This window comes from Macrobrachium nipponense, chromosome 19 (genome assembly GCF_015104395.2).
Source record: "Macrobrachium nipponense isolate FS-2020 chromosome 19, ASM1510439v2, whole genome shotgun sequence".
In the NCBI taxonomy this organism is placed as follows: domain Eukaryota; kingdom Metazoa; phylum Arthropoda; class Malacostraca; order Decapoda; family Palaemonidae; genus Macrobrachium; species Macrobrachium nipponense.
Window position 1 is genome coordinate 52701818 of NC_061088.1, and position 16722 is coordinate 52718539.

Below are 16722 nucleotides of genomic sequence, written 5' to 3' on the forward strand. Positions count from 1 at the left end.
CTAGCCAGATAACACTATCCCAGTTAGTTGTGTTTTTTCTCTCCTGCTACTAGTTCCTTAATTTTGATTATATACTTACCCAGTAATTACATCAGAGCCCGCCCTCCCTCCTGCTGATGGACATAAGCATAGACGGAATGAGCTAATTGGCTGTGTTGTTCCTAACCTTCTAGCTGGGGGGGCCGAGACTGTTTCACCTACACACTTAACGGTGTCTCTACCGCGAATTTTGAATCTACACTGCTGCGAATAACAGAAACTATAGCTATGTAATTACTGAGTAAGTATAATTAAAACCTTGTTTTATTATAAAAACATCATTTTTATCTATAAAAATTCTGCAAATATGTGTCTGTCCACTGTACGGCTGGACTAAGACAGCTACCCTGGATATAAATTAAGCTTTTCATGGAGTCATAGCTCTCACTCATAAGATCTTTGGCTTTTGGGAGGTGACCTCAGTTTCATGAAGCTCAATCATTCTCATGGTTGGAGTAGATAGTGGATGCTGCTCCAGAGGTGAGACTTATCAAGGCAAACACTTTGGATGTGTAGACCAGCAGGTTCCCTGGCAGCTAGCCAATTGGAAAAGCTCCTCCTCCTTCCTTTGCCAAGACAGAAGATATGTCCTAGAGAAGGCCCTTAGAAACTTGCTAACACTAGACACAGCAATTCTGCTGGAGCAGTTCAAACAGTAGGATATCCGTTTCAACCATATGGAGACCAAGAAGATGGGGCAGATGGTGATGACAGCGATTCTGTGCATATTATGACTAGATATCCCAGGAAGCCCTCCTCAAGGAAATAAGGAAGTATCCATTCCCAAGTGGTCATTGTTCACAAGTTTGATCACACTGATTGGCTGAGTGGTTGCCTTTTTGATGTACCAGATCTCTTACATCTGGGATAACATGGTCCTAAGGAGAGATGTTCTCCTGTCACAGGTAAACAAGGCAAGTCACCCTCTAGAGTTGGTTGAGTCTAGAAATAGACTCCCCATTCTTCTGTCCCCCCAGATGATAGAGAAGGCCATTGAAGTAAGGAGAGAGGACTCCAGGAACCACCTCTTTCCAGCAACGACTTCAAAGGAGGAACAAGGTGGCAGAATTGCAGTCTCTAGGATACTAACCTAGACCAGGGCACCAGTGGCCATCATCCGGAGGGGATCTGCAAACTAGGCAGTATTAAGCACGACCGACACCGTTGTTCCCAAGAAGAGGAGAGCCACCAGATGTTTTTATTTTGCTCACTCCTCCCAGCCAAGAAAGCAAGAATTTTGTATTGTGGGCCAGAGCTACAGAGATGAGGGCTGGATGGTATCAATCCTGAAATAGATACAACCTCTGATTCAAGGGTCAGAGGCCCCCCTCTCCCCAGAGCTGATCCCATTCCTGTTGTACAGGACTAACTCCACCAAGGACATTGTGCTCAATGTTGCCAGGATTCTACAACTGTCTGTTCCCAGTGGAGAAGGCATCGTTGGGTTGGAGACAGGTCATAGATATCTCAACACTGAACAGATATATATTTCAGACCTTGATCATGATGCAAACAGCCCATTTAATGGTGGATTCTATTAAGGAGATTACATGATCTCAATTGACTTCAAAACGTCTACCTCAACATACCCCATTGACGAAGACTCAAGGAAGTTCCTTCTGATGGCCTACCAATTCAGACTGTCAAGTCTGGGTGTAGGAGCATTTTGCTACCAGGTTTCCTAAATAGTGGAGAAATTTGGAATGTTTGAAGGGTATGGTCCTATTAAAAGAGTGCGGTTTCCAGCAATTTTCAGGAGCAATAACAATGTTTTTCATTTCTTCTTTGTGTGGCACTTGCAGTTCCTCATTAGCTTCTAGCCGAGGGAATTTTTGGTTTGCTGGTTCTCTGGCCAAAGCACCATGAGTGACCCAGTCCTTGTTTCGTGTCAGCCACTCATTGGCCTGTTCTATTGTATGGTACACCTGCGTCTTTTATGCTGGAGAATTTTTAGTGGTACCTGCAAAAATGACATTCTTGCAAGGTAGCAGGAACTTAGAAGGTACTTTTTGAATTTTGGCGAATGTGTAGCAAGGCAAGCTGCATTCCTCAGTGAAGGGGTATCTCTGTTTGGAGCTTATTCCAGATCACCAAGTTTTTTTTTTTAAGTTGGGCTCCTTTCAGTATTTGATGTTAAGGATAAGTGTTATAGTTATGCTGGCTTGCACTTTTCAGTACATTTTGAAGTTATCCATTCTTGGAGATTGAATATATTCTTTTTTATTAGTGTTATATTGTGGCTCAGCCTTTTTAAGTAGATGCATCTCTCAGTCTTGGCTGTGAAAGCCCATGAGTCAGGCCTAAGCTGAGTATTGTGATGGAAGGTTGAGGAGGTTCAAATAGTTTAATCCCCCTTCTGCTGTGTAAGCCCTTGAGAGAGTTGTTGGAGAGGGTCTCTCTCTCTCTCTCTCTCTCTCTCTCTCTCTCTCTCTCTCTCCTGATATCAACAAAGGGAGTAGATATGTTACACGGCTTTCTTATGTTAGTCGCTCGAGGAGATGGGGATAAATTCTTGTTCAATTTGTTCCAGACACCACAAATTTTATTGAAGTTTCTTTATTAGTACTCACAAAGCTAAGAAAGAGGTGTCCAGGGACACCATTTTTCTGGCTCCATTAAATCAAGCGGGTGTATAGTCTATGGGAGAGCCCATTAGGTCATGAGCATTGCCCAATCTTTGGCACTGAAAGAACTTATCAGGTGTTACATGTGGAAGTGTGGTCATTTAGACCACAATTACCCCTTTTCACCTTGGGGACATTGCCTATAGGTCCTTGGGTCCTGTGGAGGTTGCTCAAAAGCTGTGGACCACTTAACATCCCATCTAAGGTATTTAGGTGGCAAGGGAGAGGTGAGTAACTGATTCACCCTCCTCTTTCTTCTTTGAAGGTCAAAGAGGCTGGGTGCCAGGCTGTATACAAGCTGGTTGGACAAGTTTGCTAACTGTTAAACCAGTTATTTTTATTTTTCATAATACAGATATATAAGTAACTTAACCAGTACTATTGACATAACTAATAATTTCCCACTTGGCAGCTAAAAGAATTAAAATTTCACAGGAAGCCTTCAGGTGCTGTGTAGGTACAAGGTGCTGCCCACTAATGGCAATACTGGTAATGACTTGGCCGACCGCCTGATTCTTTTTTCTCCCCCACACATGGAAATATTGAGTTTGTTATGGCAGCAGTTTATTCATATTTTTTGGAATTTTACTGGATTTTGGTGGTATCTTGCTTAAACAGCTACCAAAACACTTATTTCATAGGCTTCAAGCAGAATCTTTCAGGATGAGTTTTTGCTTTTCTTATTGTAGTGTAGGTTCATTCATCAAGTTGGCTACTGGGAGTAGTACCCTACTGGGCATTCATCTAGGCTAGTTTCATCTTTACAGCTCCCAGCATCCCAAGGAGCTCCAAGTGCTCTGATCTTACCCACCTGGTGTCCATCTATCTTGGTGCCAGCTAAGTCTGGTGCCAGGTTTAGAATTCCAATGTCCGCAAGCTCCCAGCAGCTTGCTTGGTGCCAACAACATTGTGTTCAAAATTGAAATCCCTGGTGTAGTAACTGTCTTCTTTTGTGTGTGTGTGTGTGTGTGTGTGTGTAAGGTACAGAGTTTTAGGAAACCAGTGGGTACTCTGTACTTAGAGCATTTGCCACTCTTGGTGAATGGTTAGTGGGTTTATTTCAGTGTAGGTGTCAGTTTTGTCTGGTTGATTTTATTTTGGCACACCACTATAAGCTAAGATGAGAAGAAACCACAGGCATTATTCACCTTCAGTGGCTCTCTTAACTAATGGGAAATGACAGCATTATTTTTCCAGTGTGGCAAACTTTTCTATTTCAAATTTATTACGTCACTTAATGTTTTAGAGTAGAATTTGTCCATAAACCCATCTCCTTCAATATGGAATTAGCTATGTAATTACTTGGTAAGTTACATATATGAAAATAAAATTTTTATAATAAAAGTTTCCTATATACTTACCAAGTAATTATATGATTGGAGTCCACCCTCCTTCCCTCTGATGGACATTGGACATAAAACAGAATGAGGTTGTTGGACAACTCATTACCAGTATAGCTGTTAGTGGGTGGCACCTTGCGCTGCACTGAACTTTTGAAGGATTCCTGCCAAATTTGAATTCTTTTTCCTGTGAGTAGGGAAATTATTAGTTATGTAATTATGTGGTAAGTATATACAAAACTATTTTATTATAAATATGTCATTTTCATTCCAAGATGAGTAACAGCTCTCTTATGTTGTAATAATCTTGTTTCTGGATTGTACAGTGGAAATGGGTAGAGATCTAGTTGTTATTCATAATGAGGACAGAGTCTAGGTTTTTAATCTGATTCTGTCAATCATTATCAGTCTCAATTTATCAGACTTTGAAATTGAATATACTATAGCTAGTTGAAATTTGTTTCATTTTTTTTTTCTTGGAAATATCAGGCCAGCTCTCTGAGTTTAGACTTTGGATCTAGTCAGGTTAAACTGGGTAATTTGGTGCTGCAGAAGATACCTATATGTCATGATCATTGTGTATGCTTATCGGATATTTGTGTTTTTGGTTTTAAACATCTGTTCAAAGGTTTGAAAAGTGATGAACTAATGTTTCTCTTTTGGATGGATGAATGTTAACACTTTTTATCTCTTTGTAGACTGAGCTTGAGGAGCTACGTCAGTGCCTTGAAAATAGCAGAACAAGAATCCCTACTATTGAAGAATCTTTTGAATATTCTCCGGTTAACTTCCAGGATGCCTCATCTCCTCAGCCAGGTAATTTTGTGTGTGTGTGTGTGTAAATGAGGCAATATCAAATCTTGGAAAATTTGTAGTGCTTCTTAGATTATATGTTATTTCTTTCTATGAGGATACAAATACATACTACGTCATTCATATATAGAGTATCCTTCTGGTACATATGCTTGACGGGCAGTGTATTTAACCTTTTCAAGCACGAACCACGCATATGCGTGTCTGAGCTACACCACTTTGATGTGCATGTTGAATGCGCTCATATCATCTCTATTGACAGTGCAGGTGCACTGGTTTGCAGTAGCACACTCAGCACAGCAGTCAACCAGACACACTCCAGGATGGAGGATGTATGACAGACAAGTTCAGTCACTAGGGTCAATGTTCGCCACAATTGGTCTTGATACCTTGACGTTTTGAAGTATTGTTCAGTCTAGGAAGATGTTCATTTGCTCATGCATTCTCGACACCAAAGCTGTTATTATTAGGCTCTGTCCCCATGGACCATGAAAATATTGCTTCTTATCTGATCAACGAAGTTAGCAGTGATAGGGTCAGGTTGGTACTTAGATAGGTGATCCCCTGGACCACTGGATTCTTTTAACGTCAAGAAGACATCTTTTGCATCCGTGGTTAGGAACATTGTAATTAGTCTGTACAGTAGACCCACCCATATTCGCGGGGGATGGGTACCAGACCTCATGCAAATAGGTTAAATCCACGAGCAATTGAAATTACTCAACTGCCTATTTTGATGGTTAAAAGACACACACAAAAAACTAAAGATGCTCGTAGTACCTGAGTATTTTAATAGTTTTATCACAAAAAGTTCATTTAGTCACAAAAATTATATAGTATATAAAAAAACTGTAATTTATGAATAATTCTCAGTGAAAAATACAGCTAATAGGCAAATTTTCCGTGAATAATGGGTATACGGATAGTCTATGGAAAAATCTGTGAATCATGAGTGCAAATACCTGGGGTTTACTGGACTTTGAGGAGTGTCCTAGACACTTCATCCCTTTGTTTTGCCTGATTTGTCAGATCAACACCACCTCCAAACTAAGTTCCAACAAAACTTCTGATGTTTTTGGTGCCTAGGAGGCATCCTTTACAGTTGACATCCATGATTCAGCTCTTGGGGTCACAACTTCCCATTATTTTGCCTGATTCATCAGCTCAACAACACCTCCAAATTATGTTCTGATAATTTACTTGGTTTCTACTCAGTCAAGGAGTGGTGTCTAGGAGCTCCATTTCTTTTGACTTTATGTAGTTACACTCTGTGAGGAGTGGGAGATGTAAGCAGCAGTAGTTAATGCTACTGCTTCAATTACTAGTTGATCCACAACCCTAGGAAAGAATATTGTGAGGCTCTTCAGACAGTTTCAGGAGCCTCAGTGTCTGAATGGACTCTCCTTTAATTGCAATGACACTAAGGTAGTGTCATGGTTTCACTACCCTTCTGAGAATTTTCATTCTTCAGAACATTGACCAGGGTGGCAAGCTCCTACATTTCCTTTCTGGGAACTGAAACAGTTCATGTTAGTCTCTCAAAGGTCCTCAGTGTGATAGCAACAATACCACAGTAATGCCATGATTACCAAAAGGGCCTAGTATCCTTTCATTTACTCTATGGCAGTACAAGTACACAAGCAGACAGAAATACAATCTGTACGGGGCCAATCAGACATCACGAGCAAGGTGGATGTAATTACAACAATTTTTCGATGAATTCAAGAGATAAGGACAGTTTATCTTGTAACCTTGACTTCTGGAATTTGTTCAACCTCTGATGAAGCCTAATCATAGTCCTTCTTTTCTTGACTTCCTGAAGTAGGCTCTGTTCTGGTCTACCTACTCATTCTATGTGTTTCAAAAGGTGATCAGTGAGATGGATCATTCTCCTTCTTTGGTCCTGTAGCATCAGTGATAGTATGACACATGATGCCTCCATAAAACTAGTTTCAACCCCAATAACTTGTTCTTTAGCTTCGAGTTCCCAGAGAAATGGTGTTCAAATGGTAATTTTTAGTGAGATGATCAAACAAGTGTAATCCACAACTTCCTGTTGGACATCAGTACATTTTGGGCAAGATCTCTTGAGGCCAGGATCATTGGTCTGTCCGTTATTATTATTAATAGGGTTTAGTTTTTCTAGACCTCTGAGTCCCAAGTAGACTCTTCTCGGGCTGGTGTCCAATTTACGGAAAAAAACATCAATAGAAAGAGGAAGGTATGCAAATGCACATGGTAAAAAAAAGAAAGAAAAAAAAAAAAAACATTTTCTAAAAAGTTTTCCCTGCCTTTCACAAGAAGTTGAAAATGACTATTTACAACCCCTTGTTTTTACAAGACAATCATAAATTTTACCAACTTATATATGTTTTTTCTAATAAATTATTTTATTTTGTAAAATTATAATTACAGCTCACACAATATCAAAACATTTAAGATCAGTAACAAATTCTTAGCATATTTATTGAAAAATATTTATGTAAATTTACTGAGAACTAAGATTCAGTAACTTTTTATTTGAACTTGTTTTTTCAAATATTTCTTTGCAAAATTACATTTATATCCAATATACTATAAAAAAAAAAAGACAAGAACAAAAGTCAACAGCAACCTCTTGATATATTTACGAGCAAATTTACAAAAAGACATCATGTGAGACATGCAACACATTCTCCCTCGAAGTCAGAAGCAGAACTGAAGTCCTATGTTGCCAGATTCATGATTTTAACCAGGGTAAAAGTTGCCATTAGTGAATTTATGAGCTATAGAAGTATTGGCACCTGTTTCCTCCCTGAGTCTTTCCAAATCGATGGCAGTTAATTTGCTTCCTTACAAGATCAATACATCCATAACACCAAACCTCTTATTACTACTGCTGAGAAGGTATCTGTCCATTAAGGGTTAATGTTTATGATACAGTAATTCGTATTACATTGAGAGAGAGAGAGAGCAGCTTGGGAAAATAGCTAGACTGGCTTGGGAGGAGAATAACAACCTGTTGTTTATATATGAAATTCATATTTTAAATATTTTTGCAGTGATTAGAGATGAAACATTAGTAGTGATAAAATAATCTCTTGTATACTGTTATAATATGTATTATAATCATTGAGTCAGCTACTGAAGTTATGATGAAGCATGGTTCAGTAAATCAGAGAAAGAATAAAAATATGGCAACACATACCTGCAGTAACAATTACAAATGTTAGGGACAGGTTTTTTTACATAACGATGATAATAGATTAATATTAATATAGTTTATTCTGTAAGTGAAATAAGGTTTTATTGAATTTTTGCTGTTCTGTTATTAAAAGTATGTATACTGTATTGTGTGAGATAGAGAGAGCAAGCGGTTTTGTGATTGTGTGGGACTTAATTTAGCATTTTATCATATTTTGATGTTTAAAATTATATTAATATTTAAAAATTTGTAAATAAGTTTTAATCATAAAAATTGTTTAGTCATGAAAATAAAATGAAAATACAATAAAAGTATTCACTAATTAGTGTATTTTTTTTTGTTAGTTTTATGAATGAATACATTTTTATGATACAAGTGATTTACTAATTTTCAAATATTATTAATGTTGATTAATACTGTATTAGTGAGTTTAATAAGGTTAAATTATATCATAATGATGATATTATTAATAGGGCTTAGTTTTTCCAGACCTCTGAGTCTCAAGTAGACTTCTTGGGCTGGTTCATAATAATGATAACTCTCTCTCTCTCTGTTATTGGCTGTTTATATATTCCTAATGGTAAAATGTTTCAGATGACTTTGAAAGGATATTAATAATACCAATTCAATGGTATATTTGATGTAGGATGATACTTTAAGTATACATTTGATATTTGAACTTTCAAAATTGGCAGATATAAGCATTTTTAGAGGGGAGTGCTAACTATTCGCACGTTCGAGCTATTTGCGAGGGTGTCTGGTACCCATCCTCTGCAAATATGGGTGAACACTGTATACAGCAATACCCCGAACTTACACGATTTGATTTATGTGAATTCACAATAGCGCAAATTTTTCATTGGAACATAACTAATTATATGCAAGTTCTTCACAATAGCGCAAACATTTGTAAATCCTTCACATATCAGAAACATGAGTTGTCGTACTGTGAAAATTACTTTCTTAACCTTGGAGAAAAGTGCTGGTACAATCTGTATGTACTATGTTGTGCAGTTACAGCACATACTGTTAATGTACTTTCAGAAGATGTGATCCCATTCGCACTTTTTAAAGATGATACCTCCAGAGTTTTACCTCACATGACGTATATATTTCTCTCTCTCTCTCTCTCTCTCTCTCTCTCTCGCTTGTTCATAGTTAACCCTCTCACTAGTAGGTATATGATTTTAAATGGATTGAATTTTACCTTCATCCTCTCCAAACATTACGTATGTACATACATATTTTCTGTATTTTATTGAATTGTGTACCTTCATTATGACTGACTTATGAAGTTTCCCTAGTGCACCAAAGAAAACTTTTACTCTTAGGAAAAACAGAAAATAGCATCCCATGAATTAGGGGTAAAGTTTGTATGCATACAAAAATGGATACATATATACATAGTAGTTACTGTAACTATTTTTACGCCAACCAGTTATTTCTCTTTTAAGGGTAATGTATTAAACTACTTTTTAAATGAAATTACAGTAACTTTAATTTCATTTAAAAGTTAGCTTAACCCTTAAACGCCGAAGCAGTAAAAAAAAAATAATGTCTCCCGTGTGCCGGAGGTGTTTCAGAGTGAGCGCGGAAGCGGAAAAAATATTTTTTTCAAAAAATCACAGCGCGCTTAGTTTTCAAGATTAAGAGTTCATTTTTGGCTCCTTTTTTTGTCATTGCCTGAAGTTTAGTATGCAACCATCAGAAATGAAAAAAATTATCATTATCATATATAAATAATGCGATATATGATAGCGCAAAAACGAAATTTCATATATAATTGTATTCAAATCGCGCTGTGCGCAAAAAGGTTAAAGGCAACAAGTTACTTTTTTGTTGTTGTAATGTACCCTAAATTGCAATCATTTTGGTATATAACACATTGTAAAACGATAAAAGCAACACAGAGAAAATATTATCACAAAATAATGCATGAATTCGTAACGCACGGACGTAAACAAATATTTTTTTCAAAAATTCACCATAAATCTAAATATTGTCCTAGAGACTTCCAATTTCTTTTAGAATGAAGACAGATGATTGAATATTACTATACTATAAGAATATTAGCTTACAATTGCAGTTTTCGACCATATCTGACGAGTTAAAGTTGACCGAATGTCGAATTTTTTATATATATATTTTTTTATATGCAATTATTTCAGAAATAAGAAAAGCTACAAATTTCAAACATTTTTCGTTTTATTCTACATGAAATTACGCACATTTTCATGTATAAAACTCTATGAAATGCCTAATATGAAACGGAGCAAATATTCCGAGAATGGGACGTACACATTTCGGAGATTTGTGGCGGAGAATCCGCGCGCGGAGGGAAGGAAAGTTTTTTTTTTTTAAATTCACCATAAATTTAAATATTGTGCTAGAGACTTCGAATTTGTTTCAAGATGAAGATAAATGACTGAATATTACTAGACTGTAAGAGTTTTAGCTTACAATTGCGTTTTTTGACTATTTCGGTAGAGTCAAAGTTGACCGAACGTGGTTTTTTTTTCTATTTATCGTGATTTATATGCAAATATTTTAAAAATGAGAAAAGCTACAACCTTCAATTATTTGTTGTTGTATTCTTAATGAAATTGCGCACATTTTCATATATAAAACTTTATGTAACGGATAATTTAAAATGGTGCAAACATTACCACAATCGCACGTATGATTTTTTTGGAAGTTACCGTTCGGACGTAAAGAAAACTTTATTTTTTTCATAAATTCACCATAAATCGAAATATTGTGCTAGAGACTTCCAATTTGTTGCAAAATGAAGGTAAATGCTTGAATATTACTAGAATATAAGCGTTTTAGCTTACAATTGCGTTTTTTGACTATTTCGGTAGAGTCAAATTTGACCGAAGGTTGAAATTTTGGCACTTACCGTTATTTGTATGAAAATATCTCAAAACTGATAAAAGCTACAATCATGAGTATTTTTTTGTTGTGTTTTACATAAAAATGCGCACATTTTCATATATAAAACTTTATATAACGGCTAATTTAAAAGGGTACAAAAAATTATGTCAAAGTGACGAAATAATTTCCGAGATGTGTCACAGATACTTTTTAGTGCGGCTAGAAAGAAATTTGCGCTTGCGCGCCTGCGTAACGATTGTAAACAAAACAACACCTTGATCCGTGAACTCCCAGCATCCCCCAAGGCGCGTGATTCAAGAGTTTTCGGCTGGTAGGCCTAAAAGTATTTTTCCGCGAATTTTAAAAAAAACTTTTGTATGTCGACGTAAAATACGTCCAGTCGGCACCTGAGAGACAAAAAATGTTGATGTAAAATACGTCCATTCGGCGTTTAAGGGTTAATACTTAGGGAGCATGATTATGGTCATATTTAATGCTCAAACTCCTGAAGCAAAAGCATTATTAGCATTTTTAGAGACCGTGCCAAACCTAGGGAAAACTTCCCCTTACGCAACTTATGCAGGGGTTCTGGAACGTAAACTCGTGTAAGATTTGGGTATTACTGTATCCAGGAAAAATGTGGTACTTAAAAAATTTGGCATGTTTCACTTGTAAGCATTACTATTACAGTAGTACCTCAGACTTCGAACTTAATGTGTTCCAGAAGGCTGTTCGAAGTACAATTTGCTCAAAATATGAAACAAATATCCCCATAAGAAATAAAGGGAGTCAGGATAATTCATTCCAGCCAGCCCAAAAAGTCTCCCTTTTCACATTTTTTCTATTAATGTGTTCAAAAGTTAAATTAAGAGTGTAAAGTAATGTAACAGTATGTTATATGAAGTATAATTTTCGAAATTTTATTTCTTCTGTGTACGATTTACGAACTGTTTGGTGAAAATGGCGTCCGGCCGGCTGGGGGATGGAGGGAGGAGAGACGGGAACCCTTTGAGGAAACTATATTGGTTGCAATATGCAAAGGTTGATAACAAAATCAATTTTATTCAAATAATAGTTACAAGGATAATCAAAGGAATCGATAGTGTGTGTCTGAGAGAGAGAGAGAGAGAGTAATCAGCGAGTTTACACTTGGATCTTAAGTCCGCGAAAGAGATTAATTATGTTACAATACATCAACTTATTGTTGGCATGGCAGACTTTTATAACAAACATGAGGATTTTGCAAACAAATAAATACAGGTAGTCCCCGTTTATTGTCAGGGGTTCCGTTCCTGGTCGGGCGGCATTAAGGGAGTAAAACATACTTATGGCACCAATAAGCGGTTATTGGCACCATAAGTGTCTCAGTGCCATAGGTATGTTTTACGCCCTTAGACTTTTCATGATTTGCTTAATGGTGACGCTTTATGGCGCCCCTGATAACCACTATGGCGCACCATAGTGAACCAGTGGCTTATGGCGTCGATAACCGAATGTGGCGCCATAAGAAACCTTATTTTTTTTATTAACATTTTCGAAAACCAACATAAAACCGAAGTGCCATAGAGCGAAGCAGCTCATTACCAGGGACCACCTGTAATGAGTCAAGAATGCAAGAAAAGGAAAGAGATAAAATAACTTTTCACACTGAAGCTGTTTAAACAAACAATCGAAAGCATGGAGTAGCTGAAAGCTGCACCAGTCTGTTTATTACAGAGCTGAGTTACTTTTACAATAGCGAAAAGTCGTAAGAACAATTGTCACTAGATAGGTATTTTACCATAACAAAAATAAATGATTTGGGCAGATCGAGTGTAAGTGAAAGAAATGGGCGAATAAACATCCCAGCCCAGCTGATAAGTCAGTGAGAAGCAGAGCCATTCTTCCCTCTCCTCTCTCTCTTTATCCTTCTCACTCATTGCACAGAACACTGACTCGAGCAATTATTATTTATTTATTTATTTATTTTTTTCCACTGTACTGTATTTGATTGTTTACATGTTTTATTACTGTACTGCATTTGATTGTTTTCATGTTTTTCATTATGTTAAATCTATTGTGAAATAACATTTTATTTTTTATGTGAATTGGTACGACTTTTATGTACATATTATAGTAAAGATTTTACTGTTTCTTCTCTCCTCAAGAATACCATGACACACAATAACTTAAAATCATTCATTCATTATTCCTCAAAAATATAAATGCCCCTTCTCTCTACCTCAAGATAGCTGTGTATCACTGCAATGACAAATGCTTTGTTGATTGCTTATGCTAAATTTTATTGTGAAAAGCTTTGTTCTTGTATTTACTATTATGTTAATATTGTTCAACTAGACCGTCTCTCTCAGCGCACGGAACAGTGGCTCAATTAAGACTTTTTTTCTGTATTGCATTTATTTTCATATTTTATCCTTACATTAAATTAATTTGGAAATTCCCTTTTTATGTGAATTGTTGTTACTTTTACATGTATCCGGTAATATTTTAACTCTTCTCCTCTCGTTCAGTCTCAAGTCAGCTGGGTGTGACGTCACCACGGTTACGTACAATTTTATGTCTTTTATGCTAAATTTTATATTGAAAGCTAAACTTTATATTAAATGCTTTATACTTTTATTTATTTTTTCAAATATGGTTATCATTGAACTATGTATTGTATATGAAAAAAAGTTTAATACAGTTTAACTTGTAAGACCCAGTAGCCCGTCGAATACAATTATAAATTAGATAATCAATCAGAAGAACAATGGGTTGTGGCAGTTGGGTGACTGTGGCTTCCCTTCTGCCCATCTTGGTACCACCCTTGTTAGTCAGTGCATAACTAATCCATTGCCTATCTAGGATGGATACTCCATATATGAAAGGCTATGGTTTATATACCAAAGAAAAAAGCAGAAAAAGCTTACTTAAAAGATTTGGGACATTCTTTCACTTATAAAAATTACCAGTATTTTAGATATAAAAATTTGTGATATTGAATTAGCTAAGAGAATTTAAAGTAAATGTAGAAAGAGCAATTGAAGTATTTATTGTAAAATATTTTTGCAAAGAAATTCACCAGTAACAATTTTTTTTTTGCAAAAAAGAAAATCTTTTTAATAGTTATGGATAAAAAAAAATGTATACTACTGTATAATGTAAGATTAATATGAAGTGAGTTAGTGTTACATAATTCTGTCTGTTTTTGAATAGGGAGCCCTGGTAGGCAAACACCTTTGGGAAATAGAGCATCTGTGGTGATAGACAAGATACTTGAGGAAACAAGAGACCAATTAGTTGTTCTTCGGCAACAACATGAAGTCCTTCAGAACCAATTTAAAGAAATAACAAATGTGAAGAACGAGCTACAGTCAAAGGTGAGTTAACAGATAATACACATTTTACATGCACCACATGTTATTTGTAGGGATAGACCAAATGAGGGTGGTAAAAGGGCTTCAAAAATAGAAATTATGATTATTTCACTTGATCCTGCCACAATCGCGTGTGTCTTGTAACTTTGTACTGTATTGTACTAAGATTTATTTGTCAGTTTCAATGTTATACAGATGCCCCTTGGATTTGTGGGTTTCGATTTCATGGGTTTGATGAATAGTGGAATATTATTTGGAGTTTGGCAGCCATTAACTTAAAACCACAAAGGACTTTTGTAGGTTACAAATGCAGGGAAAAATAAATGGTCTGGTAGGCCATAAATGCATACAGTAAATGAACAACAATTGATGGCATATAACTTTTTTTTTTTTCTTAAATAAGTTATGAGGTTTTTAGGGTCAGAATCTACAATGGGGTCTTATATGCAAAATTGAGGTATCTTGTAGGCTAGTGTTTATATAGACACCATAGACCAGTTCTTGTACCTAGTCAAACTAGTCCAGTACAGACAGTCCCCGGTTATTGGCGATGCGGTTTTATGGTGCTTGTCTAGTGCCATAAAATTGGTGATTTGGGACTGCCTGTATTTCCTCAAATATCATTACGACTACTATTATTATTTATACAGTAAAATCACTCATAAATAGCATTCATGAGGCCAAGGGGTTACTGGGTATTTGAATTTACAGGTTGCTTTAGAGAAAGCCATCATAAATGCTATGTATGTATCCTGAACTACCATTTTGTCATCCATTTAAGTATTATGTATTATAATCTAAACCTGAACAGTATCCTGTGCTCATTTACACTATAATAGTTTGAAGATGCTTGAATGTATACATTATTACAGCAATCAACACACTCACAAACATGCTGAAAAAGGTTGAGTATATCAGAATTTTACCAAGCCACGTAGCTGATTAACGGCTCTCCTAGGGCTGGCCCGAAGTAAATATATAATATATTAATAAAATTTAATATATATAGATATATATATATATATATATATAGATATAATATTATATATATTAATATATAATAATATATATAAATTATAATATATATATGTGTGTGTGTGTGTGTGTGTGTATGTATGTATGCATGTGTAATAATATATATATATATATATATATCTATATATATATATATATATATATATAATATTATATATATATATATTATATATATAATGTGGCAAGGAACCAATTGGCTTCTAGACAATGGGACCTACAGCTTACTGTGGGATTTGAACCACATTATATCGAGAAGTGAATTTCTAATCACAAGAAATAGATTCCTCTGATTCCTCACAGATCAACTGCGGGAGGCAAACTCAGGCTAACAGATTGATAGTTGAGCACGGAGCCACTTGTCCAGTGGGGATGATAAACATGCTGAAACTATGTACAGAAATGAATCTAGTGTTTGCTCCTCTCTCTCTCTCTCTCTCTCTCTCTCTCTCTCTCTCTCTCTCTCTCTCTCTCTCTCTCTCTCTCTCTCTCTCTCTCTCAAAAAAAAAATGTTGTTGTTTGCTCATTTACAGTAAATTCGTAATTTACCTAATGCAATGAATATTTGTATGTATTTGCGTTGTTGAGATCCGCGGACTCTCCTATTCACAGATTTTTCTGTGGAACCTATCTATAAATTATTCGCGGGGGAACTCATTTGCTGGTTTTTCTGTCAATAAATATCCCCTAATTAGTGTAGTATTCTGATGTTATTGTTATGACTAAATATATTATTATGATAAAAAAATGATTTACTAATTTTCAAATATTAATATTGATTAATACTGTATTATGTTTGATCAAATTAAATGATACATATTATTAAATAATAAAAATAATTTCTCCCTCTCTTGCTCATGTATGTTTTTGTATGATAAATAAATGATTTACTTATTTTCAAATATTAATGTAAACAGCAACAATGTCAGTTTAGTAAAGAAAATACTGTAATGAATTAGTAAGATTTTATTTTATAAACTAGTAAATTATGTAAAATTTTAAAGGAGTACATATCGATCCCCCCATCTTTTTGCCAGAGACTTGTGTGTGGGACTGTTGCCATCTTGCTAGGTTTAAAAAGTGCTGCCAACTTGGTGGTGAAAGGAAATGCTGTAAAATTTTCTCTCTCTCTCTCTCTCGCTCACATCCTCTCTCTGCTCTCCTCTCCTCTCTCGTCTCTCTCCTCTCTCTCTCTCAATCTCTCTCCTCTCTCTCTCTCTCTCTTCTCTCTCACAGGAAAAGTCTGTTTAACCAATTGGTATTAACACATATGCACACTTTGTGTGTGTTCATAGGGTTTTAAAATTGCTAGTAAAGGTAATACATCTTTGAAGACAAAAAACAAAACACATTTTTTTTTATTTCAATAGCTAATAAAGACAAATAGATTACCATTCGTGAGTTTAACGATAAACACAATCTCTCTCTCTCTCTCTCTCTCTCTCTCTCTCTCTCTCTCT

At 35.8% G+C, this 16722-nt stretch overlaps 1 protein-coding gene across 3 annotated transcripts in view; it reads left to right on the forward strand.

Moving 5' to 3' along the window:
* Positions 1–16722, forward strand: part of LOC135216961 (golgin subfamily A member 4-like) — a 275501-nt gene that overhangs the window by 106736 nt on the left and 152043 nt on the right. For all 3 annotated transcript variants that reach the window (XM_064252500.1, XM_064252489.1, XM_064252492.1), the window contains exons 11-12: positions 4702–4819; positions 14070–14233. In XM_064252500.1, the coding sequence (XP_064108570.1) occupies positions 4702–4819; positions 14070–14233 (282 nt within the window). The remainder of the gene's footprint in view (positions 1–4701; positions 4820–14069; positions 14234–16722) is intronic.